The sequence below is a fragment of the Eptesicus fuscus genome, chromosome 1, assembly GCF_027574615.1.
Source record: "Eptesicus fuscus isolate TK198812 chromosome 1, DD_ASM_mEF_20220401, whole genome shotgun sequence".
In the NCBI taxonomy this organism is placed as follows: Eukaryota; Metazoa; Chordata; class Mammalia; order Chiroptera; family Vespertilionidae; genus Eptesicus; species Eptesicus fuscus.
In genome coordinates this window covers 32,863,455-32,882,679 of record NC_072473.1, presented here as the reverse complement: position 1 = coordinate 32,882,679, position 19,225 = coordinate 32,863,455, and the positions used below count along the sequence as shown (strand labels likewise).

Genomic DNA, 19,225 nt, shown 5'->3' with positions numbered 1-19,225 from the left:
AGGAAGTAAGTTTTTTAAGGTACATTTTCAGGTAAATGTAACATTTACATATCTGGGTAATACAGATATAAATCAATTTAGAGACTTAACATATTGTTGTCTTTGTGCTAATGGAATCAACCAAAAATCTAATGGTTAAATTAATCTTCTTTTAAAATTCCTAAAATATTGTTAGTATTAAAAATATGTATTTTATTTACAGGCATAACAACCATTCCATACAAACTTTAAAAGTAAATATAAATGGACAATAAACTAACAAAATAGAATACATCTATTCTTGTTTTAACAACATAAATAATTAACTCTTACCAGTCATCTACTAAAGAAAAATCTTAACATATTTTTTAACATAGACATTGCTGGGAACAATAGAGGACCAGGTGGTAAAATATGATATCAGATATCTTTCATTAGTGACCTATTACTTAGTACTTCCCAAATTGAGGGCTTCCTAGAAAAGTGGAATAAATCCTCATAACAAATCTTAACGTATTAAAATTATCTGAATAATAATTCAGCATTGTGTGATAGATATACATGTAATTTCGGAAGCATTTTATATAATTTTGTTTGTTTAACTGAAGAAAACAAAGCAAATGGCCATGAAAGTCTAAAGCTACAAAAATTGAGATGGAGGGAACTGGTTGTCTATATTAGTCAATTGCAAAACATTAGGCCTCATATGCAATAACTGAAGTCCAAATTTAAAGAACACTGTTTAAAGAATCTATACATCATAAAGCAGTTTCTATAATCCTCTATTATTTAAAACAAAGACAACCACAAAAACACATAGCTGCCAGAATTACATTTGAATAAGCAACCACAATCAAAGCAATCCTATATATGAAAACATGCGACAAAAGAATGATAAAATTATATGGTTAGTGTTTCTTAGAACTCATATCATTTAACTGTCACAAGTACCTGACACAGTGAAAGTATTGTTTTATTTTAATTTTTCAAATACAGTTTATAGACAACATTATTTTTATTAGTTTCAGGTGTACAGATAGTGGTTAGACAATCATATACTTTACAAAGAAGTCCCCTTAATATTTCAAGTGTATACCTTCAATGTACATAGTTATTGCAATATTATTGACTATATTCCCTATGCTGTACTTTACATGACTGTGACTATTTTGCAACTACCAATTTGTACTTCTTAATCCTTTCACCTTTTTACCCAGCCTACCAACCCTTTACCTTGGCCACCATCAGTCTAATCTCAGTCTCTATAACTCAGTTTCTATCTTGTTTGTTCATTTATTTTGCTCTTCCGGTATTTTTCTTACTCTTATTTCACTTAGTATAATACTCTCTAGGTCCATCCTTGCTGTCACAAATGGTAAGATTTCATTATTTTTTATGCCTGAGTATTATTCCATTGTATATATGTACCACAGCTTTTATGGAAAACAGTATGGATGCTTCTCAGAAAATTAAAAATGAACTGCCTTATGACCCAGGGATTCCACTTCTGGGTATACACCCGAAAAAACTCAAAACACTAATTCAAAAGTACAGCAAAAGAATGATGTTTTAAGTTCAAATAACTCAGGCCACAAATTAAATCAAAACTTGACACCCCTTTTTAGCAACTAAAGGTGATTGCCTAATGTAACTCATATTAGCATCTAGCATGAATTTTAATTTTACAATTAAAATTGTAAAAAGATGTACTTCCTGATTCATCTTTTATTAAAATTATATGTATGTATCAATTAGAAAGGTATTTACACAGGTAAATATTTAACAATAACCCTGTGTTCATGTTGGTTACACATGTATATATACATACTCATGTACATGTTTTTCTTTCCTACTGTGGTATGGAACATGGTATTTCCCTGTTAATTTATTAATATTGACATACACCCTTCCCAACTGCCTTTTATATTTCCTTACACTCTAATCTGTTATAACCTAGAAACATAAATATTACTATGACTTTTAGTCCATGTGATTTATAGATAAAACTCTAGATGATAAATATTTATCTAGAAAGATAAATACCACATGATCTCACTCATTTGTGGAATATAATGAATAACATAAACTGATGAATAAAAAATAGATCCAGAGACAGAGAAGCATCGAACAGACCGTCAAACTTCAGAGGGAAGTCAGGGGAGGATGAGAGGGTGGGTAAGAGATCAACCAAATGACTTGTATACATGCATATAAGCATAACCAATGGAAACAGACAGTAGGGGGGTGAGGGTATATGCTGGGGGGCAGGAGCAGGCGGGAAGAGGTCATCAAGGGGAAAAGGAGACATATGTAATACTTACAACAGTAAAGTATTTTTAAATACTATATCTGAGGTTCCTTCCAGCTTAAAAAAAACTATAATTCTACAAATGTATCCACAAAACTGAAAATTATAAAATAACAACACAAACAGAGATGGCTACTTTAGTCAGACCCTCCCTAAAATCTTAAGATCACTCTTCTGTAAAACTATATCTTGTAACATGAGAGACTAGTATATAGGCCTTGCATAGAATAACTTAATAGTTATGCATTCTTTAAAACTAGTTAGGAATTTCCAAAATAATTTAGATGTTATCCTTTTTGAAAGCTAGCAATAAATTTTAAATGACCTCAGGTTTTCCTTGTAGTTAAATATTTCCATATTACATTTCCTTTCTACCCTAAAGTTAAATACAATCTTATTTTGTGTTTTTTTTTTTCACTTTTCGTTGTATTTCCTCTATGTAAGTATAGTTGGTATACAATATCATATTAGTTTCAGGTGTATAATATAATGACTCAATATTTATATACCTTACAATGTGATTATCACCTCACTGAATTTAATAATCATCTGTCACATGGCAAACTTATTACAATATTACTGACTATATTACCTTCACCCTTTTCACCCATCTTCCTACCCATTCCCCTCTGGCAAATATCAGTTTGATCTGTTTCTATGAGTCTGTTTTTGTTTTGTTTGTTCATTTGTTTTATTTCTTTAGAGTCCACAGATGAGTTAAAATGTAATTCAGAGGATTATGTATTTTAGTAATGTAGTTACTCATATACTGGCAAATAAAAATTTCACCCATTACACTTAAAATTTCATGGCATGTAAATTATACCTCAGTAAAGTTGTCTTAAAAATTCATTTATAGCCCTGGCCAGTATGGCACTGTTAGTTGGGCATCATCCTATACACCGAAAGGTGGTGGGTTTGATTCCCGATCAGGGCACATGCCCAGATTGAGGTCTCAATCTTTGGTAGGTGATGTGCAGGAGGCAGTTGATCAATGTTTCTCTCTCACATCAATATGTCTCTATCTCCCTTCCTCTCCTTTCCTCTCTCTAAAAAATAAAAATACAAATTTCATGTACAAGAGTTTCTGACAGGAAAATGTGTCTTATATTTTGACCTGCTATTATTTTGTTAATAATTGGATTTGTTTATTATTAATGTACCTGAATAAACTTCTTTAATTGACAAAAGATTTTCTCATTTCCCATTATTCTTTCCTTTAATTCTGAAATGTAGCTTAGTAAGTTAACATGAGTACTTACTTGGCAAGAATCTGCTTCTCCCTCTTCCATTGGATCATCAATCACTTTAAGATGATTTACCTGCAAAATATTGTTCAAAAACTTAAGTTCAAGCATACTAGAACAAGAGTAATAATTTAAAAAAAATCTAACCCTAGGCATTTCCCTTCACAATCAAACAAGAGCCACACTTACTGAAACACAAAAGGACAAAAGACAAATAGAAGGTAATTAGAAAAAAAAAGCATTATTAATATAGTTTCCATATTGTCATTGAGAATCCTTAAATTTCAGTGCTATATGTTTCATTTCATATTGGTTAGAGCCTTGCTATGATGAATGAACATAAACTAAACATATGACATGTACTCTCATTAAGACAGTCCCCAACCAAATATTTATGAGACAGGGGTAAAATGCTACAGAAGAAATTTATTGTGTGAATATATTCAAAGCAAGTTAGGATGGAAAGAGTTTTAATTAATTACACTGCTGTGAATCCCTTTCCTTTAATTCAATTCTATTAACATTTAAGTTACTCTATAGAAGAATAAACTGTAGAAGTAAAATGTAAGTGGCTATGGGAAAAGTTATTTTAACATACAAAGCTCAGTAGATAATAATATTTACTCTTCAAACATTACTTCAAGAAAGAGTAAGTATAGAGGGCTAAGATCAAGAATCCTCAAACACTAGCCCATAGGCCAAATGTGGCCCGCTATCTGTTTTGTAAATAAAATGTTACTGGAACGCAGACACATCCATTTGTTTCCATATTATCTATGGCTGCTTCCTCAATGCAACAGCAGAGTTGAACAGTTGACAGAGCCCTATGCATGTAAAGTCTAAAATAGTAGTATTTACTACTTGGCACTTTACAGAAAAAGTCTATCAACCACCAATCTAAGATGTTTGAAAATTAAGCAATAGGATGATGATCTAGAAAAAAATAAATTTCACCAATTCCTATTTATGAGTCCACAGAAAAAGTAAAAAATAAAAATAGGAAAGTAAATAACTTTTGGTGACAGCCACAATGGAATAAACCTATCTCTCCTATGATTATAAACTGAAGCCTTTAGACAAAAAAACCTAAGTACTCTGAAAATTAAGCAATAACAAGCAGTTTAAGGAGGAAGACCAAAATTTGAAGAATAACCATAGTGTAGTGAGTTACCTGAGTTTATTTTCCACCTTTATCTCCTGACTTTGATCCAAAGAGAGACTGATTCATGGCACTCTACAGTGAGAATAAGCAAAATTTCCAAGAGAAATTACACTTTCTGAACAGAAGACCAAGGAAAGATGCACTTTTGAGCAGGTGAGCATATGAATCCCAAATTTTCTTTTTTCCCCACTTTTCTTTTGACTCCCAGTCCTGCTACAAGGCAAGCCTCAATCAAGAGAAGACCTATATACCTCTAGTCAGAGGAACCAAAAAAAAGAGGCCTGTATAATAAGAAAAGTATGGAGATAATCACTGTTACTGTTTTATCCTCTCTTTCACTTCACTCCAAGGGTAGCCCCAAAAGTTCAGTGTTGTGTGACAGCATGAGATGCTAAGACCCTGAGAGAAACTCACATTTCTGGTCAGAGGAACAATGATAAAGGACCCATGGTAACTGGAGGATCCGTAGAAGAAATTATGGGGAGGTTAAAATGGGAGAAGGAGTATGAAGAGACAGGAGTCTTAGTTCCAACAACTGTATGGTTATATAAATTGTGTTTCATTAAAGCTGATTTTAAAAAATGAATGAGTTTCCAAAATTTGGTGAAATGTATAAACCTACAGTTTAAAGAAGCTCAATGAACACCAAGAAGAATATAATTAAAGAAAGCCACCCCAAGACATAGCTTAATAAACTCTAAACCAAGAGGAAAAATCTTGAAATCAGTGAGAGAGAAACAACATATTACATAAATATCAAATTAAATAACTACTGATTTCTCATGAGAAATCATAGAGGTTAGAAAACCATGGCAGAATATTTACCTGAGATAAATATAAATTTATGTTAACACAAAAAACTATACATGAATGTGTATAGCAGCTATGTTCATAAATATCACAAACTGGAAACATTCCAGATGTCCTTCAACTGATAAGTAGATAAATAGAAAAACATTCATCAATAAAAAGGAAAGGACTTTTGATGCTTGTAACAAAATGGATAAATCTTAAATGCATTTGGCTAACTGAAGGAATTTAGTCTTAAAAGGCTAAATATTGTAAGAAAACAAATACATGACACTGAAAAATTCAAATTCAAAACTATATGAAAATTTTTCACATCAATGATTTCTAGGGGAAGGGGTAGAAGAAGGAGAATACTATTCAGCAATTAAAAGAAATGATCTATTGATACATTAAACAAATGAATCTCAAATACATTATTATAAATGAAAATAAGACAGTCTGAAAAGACCACATACTCTATGATTCCACCTATATGTCATTTTGGAAAAGGTAAAATTATAAATTATGGAGAAGAGATTAGCAGTTGCCAGAGGTTGTTAGGCCTAGGGGTACGGGTGCACTACAAAGATGAAGCAATGGGAATTTGGTGGGGACTATTCTGTATCTTGATTATTATGGTGATGGTTACACAACTCTAGGCATCTGTCTAACATCAAAAATAGTGATTTCACTATATGTAAGTTTTAATATAAACGTATTAAGAAGTAAATTACGGTACCCAGCATTATTTGAGTAGCATCTTTCTTCTAAAAAACTGAATGAGGACTAAATAAAGTGACCAATAATGTCTATTTTGCTAATTAATCCATCAGTCCTTATCTTATTTGATCTTGCTGTATCAAGCCACAGTTGACCAATCTCTCCTATTTGAGTCTTTGGCTTCTGTGATAACATACTTTCATTTTCTTTTACTCTAATTTCTTTGCTCTTTTTAAATATCTTTAAAATATTTTAAATCCTCAGGAAATGGATTTTGGTCTCCTTCTCATCTCATTCCACATTCTTTTTCCAGACAGCTAATTTACCAACATGACTCACATTTACTGAGACTACGCTTCTGAGCTCTTGACCCATATATCCAACTGCCTAATTGACATTTCCACTTGCTTATCTCACATGTCTCTCAAAAAGTAACCAATACAAAAAGGAATTTGTTACCCCCTCAAACACACACACACACACACACACACACACACACACACACACACAAGCATATGCTTTCCTCCAGGGTTCCCAATTTCAATACATAGATAGCACCATCTATCAACTTACCTAAAAAGCACAGATAGACTGGGGGATAAAAAAAAAAACTGTGATGGATTTATCATTAACATACAGGAAAAGTACAATAAATAAAACAGTCCACAAACCAATATTAACATAGAATTCTGATCATTGACATGCCACTACAAAATGACTCTCAGGAAGACCCATAGAAAAATATAATATTGTTTTCCTGTTACCTTAGTTACTTGTCACTTCCCATTAATACTATCTTATGACCAACTTATCATAAACTGTGGGTCTGAAGGAACTAGAAATAAAATGATTCTAAATGAGCCAAATAGATCACTGTATCCTAAAAATCATTTCAATCTATAGAAATAGCCTTTAAAAACAGACATTCCATTATTCCCACCTCAACTACATTTAACAAGGTGCCAGGTTGTCATTATAATACTCATTCCTATAGAGGACCTCAGTATTCACTGATATTTACTAAAATATAAATAATTTTTACCTGTATGAAAACAAAGATATTTTCAGAATTCTATGGGACATTAAACATTTATTTCAAAAGTAACATTTGTAATTTGAATAGAAAAACAGACATGCTGATTTCCCCAATTAAGTGCCAAATAGGGGAAATTATTTCCTATAGAAGACTCTGGAAAGCTTATGAACAGTTATAAGAAGTTTAAGAAGTTCACATCTAGAGAAGAATTTTCCTCTCAAATGAGCTTCACAAGTTAGCCACTGACAGATATGGAAAGAAGAGTTCTTCTATTTTTTCACTTCCTTTAAATAACTACAGCAAATTACAGTGGATCTAAACTTACAGGTAGGTTCACATCTGCCTACAATAAAGGTTTATGTGCGTACATTGAATTAAGCCCATGACAAAGTGAAAGAATCCTGCCAGTTTACCAATAAAAGAGACAAATTCTATAATGGGCCTGCACAATCCTCATCTCTTGCTGCTTATGACCTTGCATAGTCCTCATATCTTTGAGCGTGGACTGCACCTGTGTCTTGCTTCCAATAAACAGAATATTGAAAAGGTGATAGGATTTCATTTCTATGTTATCCTATATAATAAAAGCCTAATATGCTAACTGTCCATCATCCAGTCGTCTGTTCAACCAATCAAAGCGTAATATACTAATAATATGCTAAGGCTGCTCAATGGCTTGCTTAATGACATCCATTGACCACCAGGGGGCAGATGCTCCGACCAGTAAGCTAGCTTGCTGCTGGGGTCTGGCCAATCGGGACTGAGAAAGATGGGCCAGACACACCCTGGAGACCTCCCACAGTGCCTCCCTGGCTGGCCAACCTCTCGTGTCCCTCCCCAGCCCCGACAGTGCACAGGTGGGGTCCCTCGGCCTGGCCTGCACCCTCTCACAATCCAGGACTCCTTGGAGAATATTGGAGAGCCACAGGCCAGGCTGAGGGAACCCACTGGTGCACGAATTCATGCACTAGGCCTCTAGTGTCATATAAGACTCAAGAGATACTCTTTACTAGCTTGATTGAAGTGGCTGAAGAAGCCCACATAGCATGGCAGCCTCTAGGCACTGAGAGCAGCCTCCAGTTAATAACCAGCAAGAAGCCAGGGTCCTCAGTACTACAACCACAAGAAAAGGAATTCTTCCAAGAGTCTGAGGAATTTTAGAAGTAGATTTTTATCCAGTCAGGCCTCCAGATATAAATGTAGGAGAGCTGAAACTTTGATTACAGTTTATGGGGCCCTAAGAAGAATATCTAATTGAGCAATGCCTGAAGTCCTGACTCATAATAACTGTGAAATAATAAATGTGTTGGTGTAAGCTGCTAAATTTTTGATAATTTGTTATGAAACAATGGGTAATTAATACAATCATTACTACTGAACAAAAGTGTGATTTTAAATTATCTTCTAAACTGAACTTTGTAAAAAAAATATATATAGTTTAATACTTTTAGAATATATATTTTCTTATTAAAATCATGTCTTTGTTCTCATTTGGTAGACATAAAACTAAACTTACATACCAGTAAATTAACTAGGAAAAATAATCAAATAGAGCAAATTTTCTGTTAAATAAAGTATAATAGGACTACCCAATTAATTTTGGTTTTAATTAACTTAAGATTGAGCTGTTATATTTTCATCTTTTATCCTGCTTTCTGAAAAAATCAATTACTAACTCAATAAGCACAGCATAGAGAACATAATATCATGGTCCTTTAACAATCAGAGATATTGAGCTACCCTTTGGACATGAATTATCAATGATGCAGATTTGTTGCTATAAATTCAGCAGAAGATAAAGTATAAATTCAATGTATACTACAGCATATCCTGGGACTTGCTTTTCAAATAATTCTACCACATGTGAGGACTGGAGAAACTGGAACCTTTACACACTGTTGTTGGCAATGTAAAATGTCACATACAACTGCTACCAAAAACAGTATGCCCACTTTCACCACTCTTATTCAACATAGTTCTGGATGTCCTAGCCAGAGAAATCAGGCAAGAAAAAGACATAAAAGGCATGCGGATTGGAAATGAAGAAGTAAAACTATAACTCCTTGCAGATGACATAGTACTATATATAGAAAACCCTGAAGTCTCCACCAAAAAAAAATAAAAACTATTAGAAGCAATTAACAAGTAGTAAACTTTCAAGATACAAAATCAATGTACAAAAATCCACTGTTTTCCTATATGCTAACAACGAAAATTCAGAAAAAGAAATGAAAAAATAAATTATTTTGGCAATTGCAACATAAATAATAAAATACTTAATAATACACTTAATAAAGGAAGTGAAAGACCTATATACAGAAAACTACAAAGTATTATTAAAAGAGATAGAAAGCCCTAGACGGTTTGGCTCAGTGCATAAAGCCTGTAGACCAAAGGGTCCTGGGTTCAATTCCGGTCAAGGGCACATACCTCAGTTGCAGGCTCTTCCCCAGGCCAGGCCCTGGTCAGGGTATATGTAGGAGGCAACTAATCAATGTGTTTCTCTCACATCGATGTTTCTCTCTGTCTCTCCCTCTCTCTTCCACTCTCTCTAAAAACCAAAAAAACAATGGAAAGATATCCTTGGGTGAGGAAGAGAGAGAGAGAGAGAGAGAGAGAGAGAGAGAGAGAGAGAGAGAGAGAAAGATACAGTGAAATGAAAAGATAATCTGTGTTCATGGGTTGGAAGAATCAACATAGTAGATAATGATTTAATGAAATCCCCAATAAAATTCCAATGACTGTTTCTAAAGAAATAGAACAACAAATAACAACACCAAAAACCATCAGATTTATATGGAACCAAAAAAGGCTGCTAAAAGCCAAAGCAATCCTGCTCAAAAAAAAAAAAAACAAAACCAGAGGTGTCATACTACCTGACTTCAAATTATATTACAGAGCAACCACAATCAAAAAGTATGGTATCGACAGAAAAACAACACACAGACCAATGGAGCAGAACTGAATGCCCAGTAGAGCCAAAGACATATAATGGAGAAAAGAAAGCCTTTTTAATAAATCATGCATAGAGTTGACTGAAATGAAGGGATTAAGAAGCACAAATTGAGAAGTTTGAAAAAGATGGCGGCGGAGGTTAAAGGCTGTTCTGTTGCCTCGCACCCAGCGAAATCGGAGGGGATGAGGTGTGGAGGTGCGTGGGTCTGGCTGGTGGCGGGGGAAAGGGGCTTTTGTTCCAAACCTAAGGGAGATTAGCTCTCCATCACCCTGAAACCCATCTTCTGGCGAACCCCGGGAGACCCAGATGCCTGCGGGGAGAGGCGGGACTTTTGCGGAGGTGCGCCCAGCAATCAGTGTTTGCTGCGCTGGAGTGCGGAACGAGGGGACTTAGATACGTGGAAGGCAGAAGGACCAGACTCACAGGCATTGCGGCTCGCCGCACCATGGCCTGTTGGCGCCCTGAGACCCCGCCCCGCCCTGGGACCCGCCCCGCACGTTTTGAAGACCCGCCCTGCAAGTCTCGCAGGCACACCTGCGCCCCAAGCGACGGCTTATGCACGTGGGTGGCCTGCCCTCTGGCAGCGGACCAGATGATCTGCTGTTCTAGTCGGACTGCTCCAGGGCCACTCAGACAGGAGGAAGAAACTACAGTTTTTGCTGTAATCCTTGCTGAGTGCCTAAGGCAGTAGCTGATCTACACCCCATTGGAGACCCAGAAACGAGGGCATCTAGTGGTCTGTGGGAGATGACACCAGATTTCAACCACGTGCATAAGGGACACATTCAACGGGAATATTCAGTGAGCACCAAAGCTTTGCTGCACCAAGACCCGGCCCATAAACGTGTCTCCTGCACAGCAACTCTTCCTTTATAGACAAAGAGAGCCCCCCCAGTGACACCAACAACAATCAAGACTTAACTATACAAAGGAGGACCAAGATGGAGGCATAGGGCGGAAGCCTGATTGTTGCCTACCACAACAACTTTGAGACTACGACAAGAGAGCAGAGCAGACACCATCCAAGACCACCATAGGGCTGGCTGAGTAGATGCTCTACAACTAGAATAAAAGGGGTATGTGGGATGATGCTGATGCCGGTGACCCAAAGACCACACTTTAAGAACTACGGCTCAGGCGACACAAAAGAACTATGGCTCAGGCGATACAACAGCGGCCTGGAACGTGCTCGGCGCAGTTCCCCCGGCGGTCTCCGGCTGAGGGGACGGCTCCACTGGCAGCCAAGCACGGACAGACGAGCCCCTACGAGACATGGGGTGGGAGACTCCGCGCTTGCTGACCTCTGAGTCCGTCAAGAATCTCAACGCCCCAGAAGCGGCCAGGTGCGCATGCTCGGCGACCGGCCACCGATTCAGACCCAAGGACCGACGCAGCGACGCCAGACTGGCCCACCGCCATGCACCGGGTGCACCGGAGCTTCGCCGAGCCGCCGCCCGACGAGTTCTGCAGCAGCCATACTGGAGCTCTGGAAGGATGGCCAGGGGAATTGCTGAGGGGGGATTGACCGGCAGGAATTGGGATCGGGAAGATGGGGCCCCGCTGAGACCCGGGTGCGGGCGGGGTTGCGCGCCTCTGGGCTCGGGTGTGGTCACACGCCCCTGGGTATAAGTGAGGTCTCAAGTCCCTGGGTCTAGGTGAGGCCACATGCCCCTGGGTCCAGGTGAGGCCGGACTCCGGGTCCGGGTGAGGCCAAGTGCCCCTGGACCCGGATGACGCTGGATCCCGTGCCCGGGCGAGGCCAAGCGCCCCTGAGTCTGGGAGAGCCCACACACCCCTGGGTCCAGGCGAGACCAGGTGTCCCTGGATCTGGGGGAGGCCGCGTACATCTAGGCCCGGGTGAGCCCAAGTGGCCCTGGGTCTGGGAGAGGCCAAGCGTCCCTGGGTCCGGGCGAGACCATGTGTCCCGGGATCCGGATGAGGCCTCGTGCACCTAGGCCCGGGTGAGCCCAAGTGGCCCTGGGTCTGGGAGAGGCCAAGCGTCCCTGGGTCCGGGTGAGACCATGTGTCCCTGGATCCGGGTGAGGCCTCGTGCACCTAGGCCCGGGTGAGCCCAAGTGGCCCTGGGTCTGGGAGAGGCCAAGCATCCCTGGGTCCGGGTGAGACCATGTGTCCCTGGATCCGGATGAGGCCTCGTGCACCTAGGCCCGGGTGAGGCCACGTGCCCCTGGGTCTGGGAGAGGCTAAGCGTCCTTGGGTCCGGGTGAGACCATGTGTCCCTGGATCAAGGTGAGGCCTCGTGCACCTAGGCCCGGGTGAGCCCAAGTGGCCCTGGGTCTGGGAGTGGCCAAACGTTCCTGGGTCTGGGTGAGACCATGTGTCCCTGGATCCGGGTGAGGCCTCGTGCACCTAGGCCCGGGTGAGCCCAAGTGGCCCTGGGTCGGGGAGAGGCCAAGCGTCCCTGGGTCCGGGTGGGACCATGTGTCCCTGGATCCGGGTGAGGCCTCGTGCACCTAGGCCCGGGTGAGCCCAAGTGGCCCTGGGTCGGGGAGAGGCCAAGCGTCCCTGGGTCCGGGTGAGACCATATGTCCCTGGATCCGGGTGAGGCCTCGTGCACCTAGGCCCGGGTGAGCCCAAGTGGCCCTGGGTCTGGGAGAGGCCAAGCGTCCCTGGGTCCGGGTGAGACCATGCGTCCCTGGATCCGGATGAGGCCTCGTGCACCTAGGCCCGGGTGAGCCCAAGTGGCCCTGGGTCTGGGAGAGGCCAAGCGTCCCTGGGTCCGGGTGAGACCATGTGTCCCTGGATCCGGATGAGGCCTCGTGCACCTAGGCCCAGGTGAGGCCATGTGCCCCTGGGTCTGGGAGAGGCTAAGCGTCCCGGGGTCCGGGTGAGACCATGTGTCCCTGGATCTGGGTGAGGCCTCGTGCACCTAGGCCCGGGTGAGCCCAAGTGGCCCTGGGTTTGGGAGTGGCCAAGCGTTCCTGGGTCTGGGTGAGACCATGTGTCCCTGGATCCGAGTGAGGCCTCGTGAACCTAGGCCCGGGTGAGGCCACGTGCCCCTGGGTCTGGGAGAGGCCAAGCGTACCTGGGTCCGGGTGAGACCATGCGTCCCTGGATCCGGATGAGGCCTCGTGCACCTAGGCCCGGGTGAGCCCAAGTGGCCCTGGGTCTCGGAGAGGCCAAGCGTCCCTGGGTCCGGGAGAGACCATGTGTCCCTGGATCCAGGTGAGGCCTTGTGCAACTAAGCCCGGGTGAGGCCATGTGCCCCTGGGTCTGGGAGAGGCCAAGCGTCCCTGGGTACGGGTGAAGCCAGATCCTGGGTCCGGGTGAGGCCGTGCGCCCCTGGATCCATCCGGGTGAGGCTGGGTCCCAGGCCCAGGTGAGACCACGAGCCCCTTGGGTATGGATGAGGCCACGTTCCCCTTAGTCTGGGTGACGCCGTGCCCCTGGGTTCGGCCGAGACCAAACCAGAGGGAGTCAGACCTCCGTTACCACCATTTGTCCACCATCCAGAGCTGAGGGGTCAGTGCTGACATGTACACATAAGGAACTACTGGACATCAAAATTGGGTCTCAAAAGAACTGTCCGTCCAGGGGGAAGCTCGCTACAGATTGATTCATTTGCCTGTCAGCATAAATATTGTTGCTCGTCTCACATTCAGTTCTTATTAGTATATATCTAGTGACATATGATCTCGTTCATCTAGGGGAAATGATGAACAACATAGACTGAGGAACAAGAACAGAACCAGAAGCAAGGAGGCATCGATCGGACTATCGGGCCTCAGAGGGAGGATAGGGGAGGGTAGGGGGAGGGTGGGGGGGAGGGGGAGAGTTCAACCAAAGGACCTGTATGCATGCATATAAGCCTATCCAACGGTTAAGTTCAACAGGGGATTGGGGCATGCGTGGGGAGAGGGGTGGGATGGGAATGGGGAGATGAGGACAAATATGTGATACCTTAATCAATAAAGAAATTAAAAAAAATAAAAAATAAAAAATAAATCATGCAGGGAAGAATGAAAAGCCACATACAAAAGAATGAAACTAGATTATAGTCTGTCCCAATTATACAAGAATTAATTCAAGCCCTAGCTGGCTTGGCTCAGTGGATAGAGCGTCAGCCTGCGGACTGAAGGGTCCCAGGTTCGATTCTGGCCAAGGGCACATGCCTGGGTTGCAGGCTTGATCCCCAGTGGGGGGTGTGCAGGAGGCAGCCAATCAATGATTCTCTCTCATCATTGATGTTTCTATCTCTCTCTCCTTCTCCCTTTCTCTCTGAAATCAATAAAGAAATATATTAAAAAAAAAGAATTAATTCAAGATGGATCAAAGACTTAAATATAAGATCTAAAACAATAAATTACATAGAAGAGAACATAGGTACTAAAGGTACTAAACTTATAGACCTTGGTCTTAGAGAAGATTATATAAATTTGACCCCAAAGGCAAGGAAAGGTAAGTCAAAATAAATGAATTAGACTATCTTATATAATAAATAGGTAATATGAAAATTAACCCTCACACCCTCTCAAGATGGCTGCCTACAACCAGGCTGGCAGGGGGGTTAGTGAGGAATGACCAAATGACTGAACAGCAGGCTGCGTGGGGCGACCAGGCCAGTGGGGGGGCTGTGAGGGGTGACCAGGCAGGCAGGGGGGCAGTTGGGGGCGACCAGGCCAGCAGGGGGGACAGTTAGGGGCAACCAGACTAGCAGAGGGGGGAAGTTGGGGGCGACCAGGCCAGCAGGGGGAGCAGTAAGAGGCGACCAGGTTGGCGGGGGGGGGGGAAGTTAGGGGCGACCAGGATGGTGGGGGAGGAGGTGCAGTTGGGGGCGACCAGACTGGCAGGGGGGGGCAGTTGGGGGCATTTAGGCCGGCAGGGGGGGCAGTGAGAGGTGACTAGGCTGGCGGGGGAGGTAGTGGGGGTGACCAGGCCAGCAGAGGGGGGCAGTTGGGGGCAACCAGGCTGGCAGGGGGGCCAGTAAGCGGTGACCAGGCCAGCAGGGGGGGCAGTTAGGGGTGATCAGGCCGGCAAACAGAGACAGTGAGGGACAATCAGGCAGATGGAGGGGGCAGTTTGGGGCAACCAGGTAGGCAGGCAGGTGAGCAATTAGGAGCCAGCTGTCCAGGATTGTGAGAGGGGAGGGGTCCCAGATTGGAGAAGGTGCAGGCTGGGTTGAGGGGGTCCCCTCCCATGCATGAATTTCATGCACCAGGTCTCTAATATAAAACTAAATAGCTTCTGCACAGCAAAGGAAACCACCAACAAAACAAAGGAACAACCAACCACATGGGGAATATTTGCAAACAACAGCTTCAACAAATGGTTAATATCCAAAACATATAAAGAACTCATACAACTTAGCACTAAATAATCAAATGTAAAAAGGGGCAGAGGACCAAAACAGACAACTCTCACAAGAAGACATACAAATGACTACTAGATATATGAAAAGAGGCTCAACTTCACTAGCAATTAGGAAATGCAAATCAAAACTACAATGACACACCATCTCACAATTGTTAGAATGGCTATTATCAAGACAAATATTGAAGAGGTTGTGGAGAAAAAGAAACCCTTATTCACTGCTGGTGGGAATGTAAACTGGTACAGCCACTATGGAAAACAATATGGTGATTCCTCAAAAAATCAAGAATAGAGTTACCATATGACTCAGGAATCCCTCTTCTGGGTATCTACCTGAAAATTTTGAAAATATTTAATCACAATGATATATGAACCCCTATGTTCATTGGACTATACCTGGTGACCAAGACATGGTGACAACCAAAGTATCCTTTGATAGAATATTGGATAAAGAAGATGTGATACATATATTCTATGGAATACTACTCAGCCATAAGAAAAGATGAAATACTTCTATTTGCAACAACCTGGATGAATCTTGAGAACATCATGCAAAGTGAAATAAGTCAGATGACAAAAGTCAAGAATCATCCAACCATTGTGGCTCACTGGTTGAGCATGGACACATGAACCAAGAGGTCACCGGTTCAATTCCTAGGCAGGGCACATCCAGGGTTGTGGGTGTGATGCCCGGTAGGGGCATGCAGGAGGCAGCCTATAGAAGATGTTTCTCTCCCATTGATGTTTCTATCTCTCTATCCCTCTCATTTCCTCTCTCTAAAGATCAATAAAAACATTTTTTTAAGTCAAGAACCATGTTATTTCATTAATATATGGGATATAGAACTAAATAGTCTAATAGTTATAGTCTCACAGCCACAGACAACATTATGATGGTTACCAGAGAGAAGGGGGTGTGGGAGTAGTAAAGAAAAAGAGGACCAAATTTACGGTGACAAAAGATTATATGACTGTGGGTGTTGGGAACACAGTGCAATATAGAGATCATGTATTATATACATATATACTTGAAACCTATAGGGCCTTAATAGCCAGTGTTACCCCAATACATTTGATTAAAATTAATTGATTATATATATATATATATATATATATATATAATATCATGTTGGCCTAGCAATAAAAAACAAACTAAAATTATCTACTCAATGTGATTATAATTGTCACAGTACACAGAGAATATTGCTTCACCCAGAATATGTTCATAATTTCCTAACACTCAAGCTGTGATTAATTTCAACTTATTTTTACTTCAATGTTTGTTATATCCTTCTAAACTTTAAAAAAAAAATAGGCCAACATAATAAAGTCTAATTTTTCATGCTTTTTGAAGTTAATAACTTTATTGGCAGAACTTGTGAAATGCACCTACCTGAAGGCAGGAAGAACAGTGCATTAGATTTTAGAAGCTGTTAATCCTAAGAGACTAATGAGTATGAATAGTTAGTTCAGCCCAGCCAGCATGGCTCAGTGGTTGAGTATTGACCTATGAAACAGGTTCAATTCCCAGTCAAGGCACCTATGAAACATGGTTCAATTCCCCGTCCAGGCACATGCCAGGGTTGTGGGCTCGATCCCCAATAGGGGGTGTGCAGGAGGCAGCTGATTTATGATTCTCTCTCATCATTGATGTTTCTATCTCTCTCTCCCTCTTCCTTCCTTCCTCTCTGAAATTAACAAAAATATATTTTAAGAAAAGAATACTTAGTTCAATTTTTAGAACTGGAATAATAGCTCAATAACTAACAATATTTTGAATGTGCCATAATGTTACAGGGATTTAATACAAAGAAAGTCAAGCACACTGCTTTTTTTGAACTGTAGAATCTAATATAAATACTAAAATAATTATGACTTTTATTGAATTTATTGAGGTGACACTGGTTAATACAATTACATAGGTTTCAGCATCTGTATATGGTATTGTGTTTTCGCAAATCAAGTCTCCTTCCATCATCAATTATCTTCCTTATACCCTATTCTACCTCTCTCTCCCTATTTTATAATCCTCACCATAGGATATGCTCATGAATTTCAGAGAGAAGAGACTGGAGAGCAAGCAAGAGAGAGAAACATTGATGTGAAAGAACTCCTACTGGTTGCCTTCCATACTTGCCCAGACCAAGGATCAAACCCTCAAGCTTTTGATAAACAGGACTATGCTCCAAGCAACTGAGCCACACAGGCTAGGAAAACCTCCACCTGTTTTGTTGTTGTTGGTGGTGGTGGTGGTGGTTTTTTATTTATTTGTTTGTTTTTGCTTAATTTCTTTACCTTTTTCACCCAGACCTGCAAAGCTCCTCAACCATGATAGCTGTCAGTCTGTTCTGTATGTGTGTGTTTCTATTTTGTTTGTTAATTTATTTTGTTCATTAGAATCCACATATGAGTAAAATAATATGGTACTTGTCTTTCTCTGATGGGCTTATTTCACTTAGCACAGTGCTCTCAAGTTCCATCCATGCTGTTGCAATTGGTAAGATTTCCTTCTTTTGTAAATCTGGGTAGTATTCCATTGTGTAAATGTACCACAGTTTATTTATCCACTCATCTAATGATGGGCACTTGGGCTGCTTCCAAATCTTATCTATTGTAAGCAATGCTGCAATGAACATAGGGGTGCATATTGTTGGAGAGTGGGAATTTTTGAGCATGCTTCCAGAGAGGTCGTGGACTATGCCCCAGATAGAGATGTCAGTGCTGACACCAGGCCAGGCCTTGAGATATGGTCTCATGGCCTCTTCCCAGCACGTAGCCTTCTTTCATAGAACACTGTCAGCTTTCTGAAGAACAGGATGACCCTGTGAATAACATGGTCGTCATTGGCATGATCCTGACGTTGCTTGGGAAAAACTTGTTTTGTCTTGGGTTACTTGTTCTGTAAAAACCAGATGTGGTTAATGTGCTTAAAAGCGGTCCTACACAAAGGGTCGCTGCTGCTCTCTGGTCTCCCTGCATGGAGAATGGCAGAGCAGTCGCCGGGTCATCCGGCCGCCTGGCTAATAAAGGCTCCCTAAATTTTAATTTGGTCTGGGCTCCAGTGGTCATTCACTCGCATCTGCTCCACAACACATATATCCCTTCAAATTTGTGTTTGGGGCTTCTTCAGATGTATTCCCAGAAGTGGAACTGCTGCGTCATAAGGTAGTTCCATTTTTAATTTTTTAAGGTAACTCCATACTGGTTTCCACAGTGGCTGCACCAATCTTAGTCCCACCAACAGTACACGAGGGTTCCTTTTTCTCCACATCCTCGCTTGCAATTATTGTTTGTTGATTTATTGATGATAGCCATTCTGACAGGCATGAGATGATATCGCATTGTGGTTTTAAATTGCATCTCTCTAATGATTAGTGGTGTTGAACATCTTTTCAGATGTCTATAGGCCTTCTGTATGTCTTCTTTGGAGAAGTGTCTATTCAGGACCTTTGCCCATTTTTTAATTAGAATGTATGTTTTTTCTCGGTGTTGAGTTATATAAATTCTTTATATGTTTTGGAAATGAGCCCCTTATCAGATATATTGTTCTCCCATTTAGTGGATTGTCTTTTCATTTTGTTGATGGTTTCCTTTACTGTGCAAAAACTTCTTAACTTGATGTAGTCCAATTTGTATATATTTTTCTTTTCTTCCCTTGCTCAAGGAGATATGTCAGAAAAAAATATTGCTACAAGAAACA

General features: G+C 41.1%; 1 protein-coding gene across 1 annotated transcript in view; it reads right to left on the bottom strand.

The window, feature by feature from the left end:
• Positions 1–19,225, bottom strand: part of RPS6KA6 (ribosomal protein S6 kinase A6) — a 213,425-nt gene that overhangs the window by 154,579 nt on the left and 39,621 nt on the right. Inside the window, exon 2 of the mRNA XM_054721015.1 lies at positions 3,550–3,609. Coding sequence (XP_054576990.1) covers positions 3,550–3,609 — 60 coding nt within the window. The remainder of the gene's footprint in view (positions 1–3,549; positions 3,610–19,225) is intronic.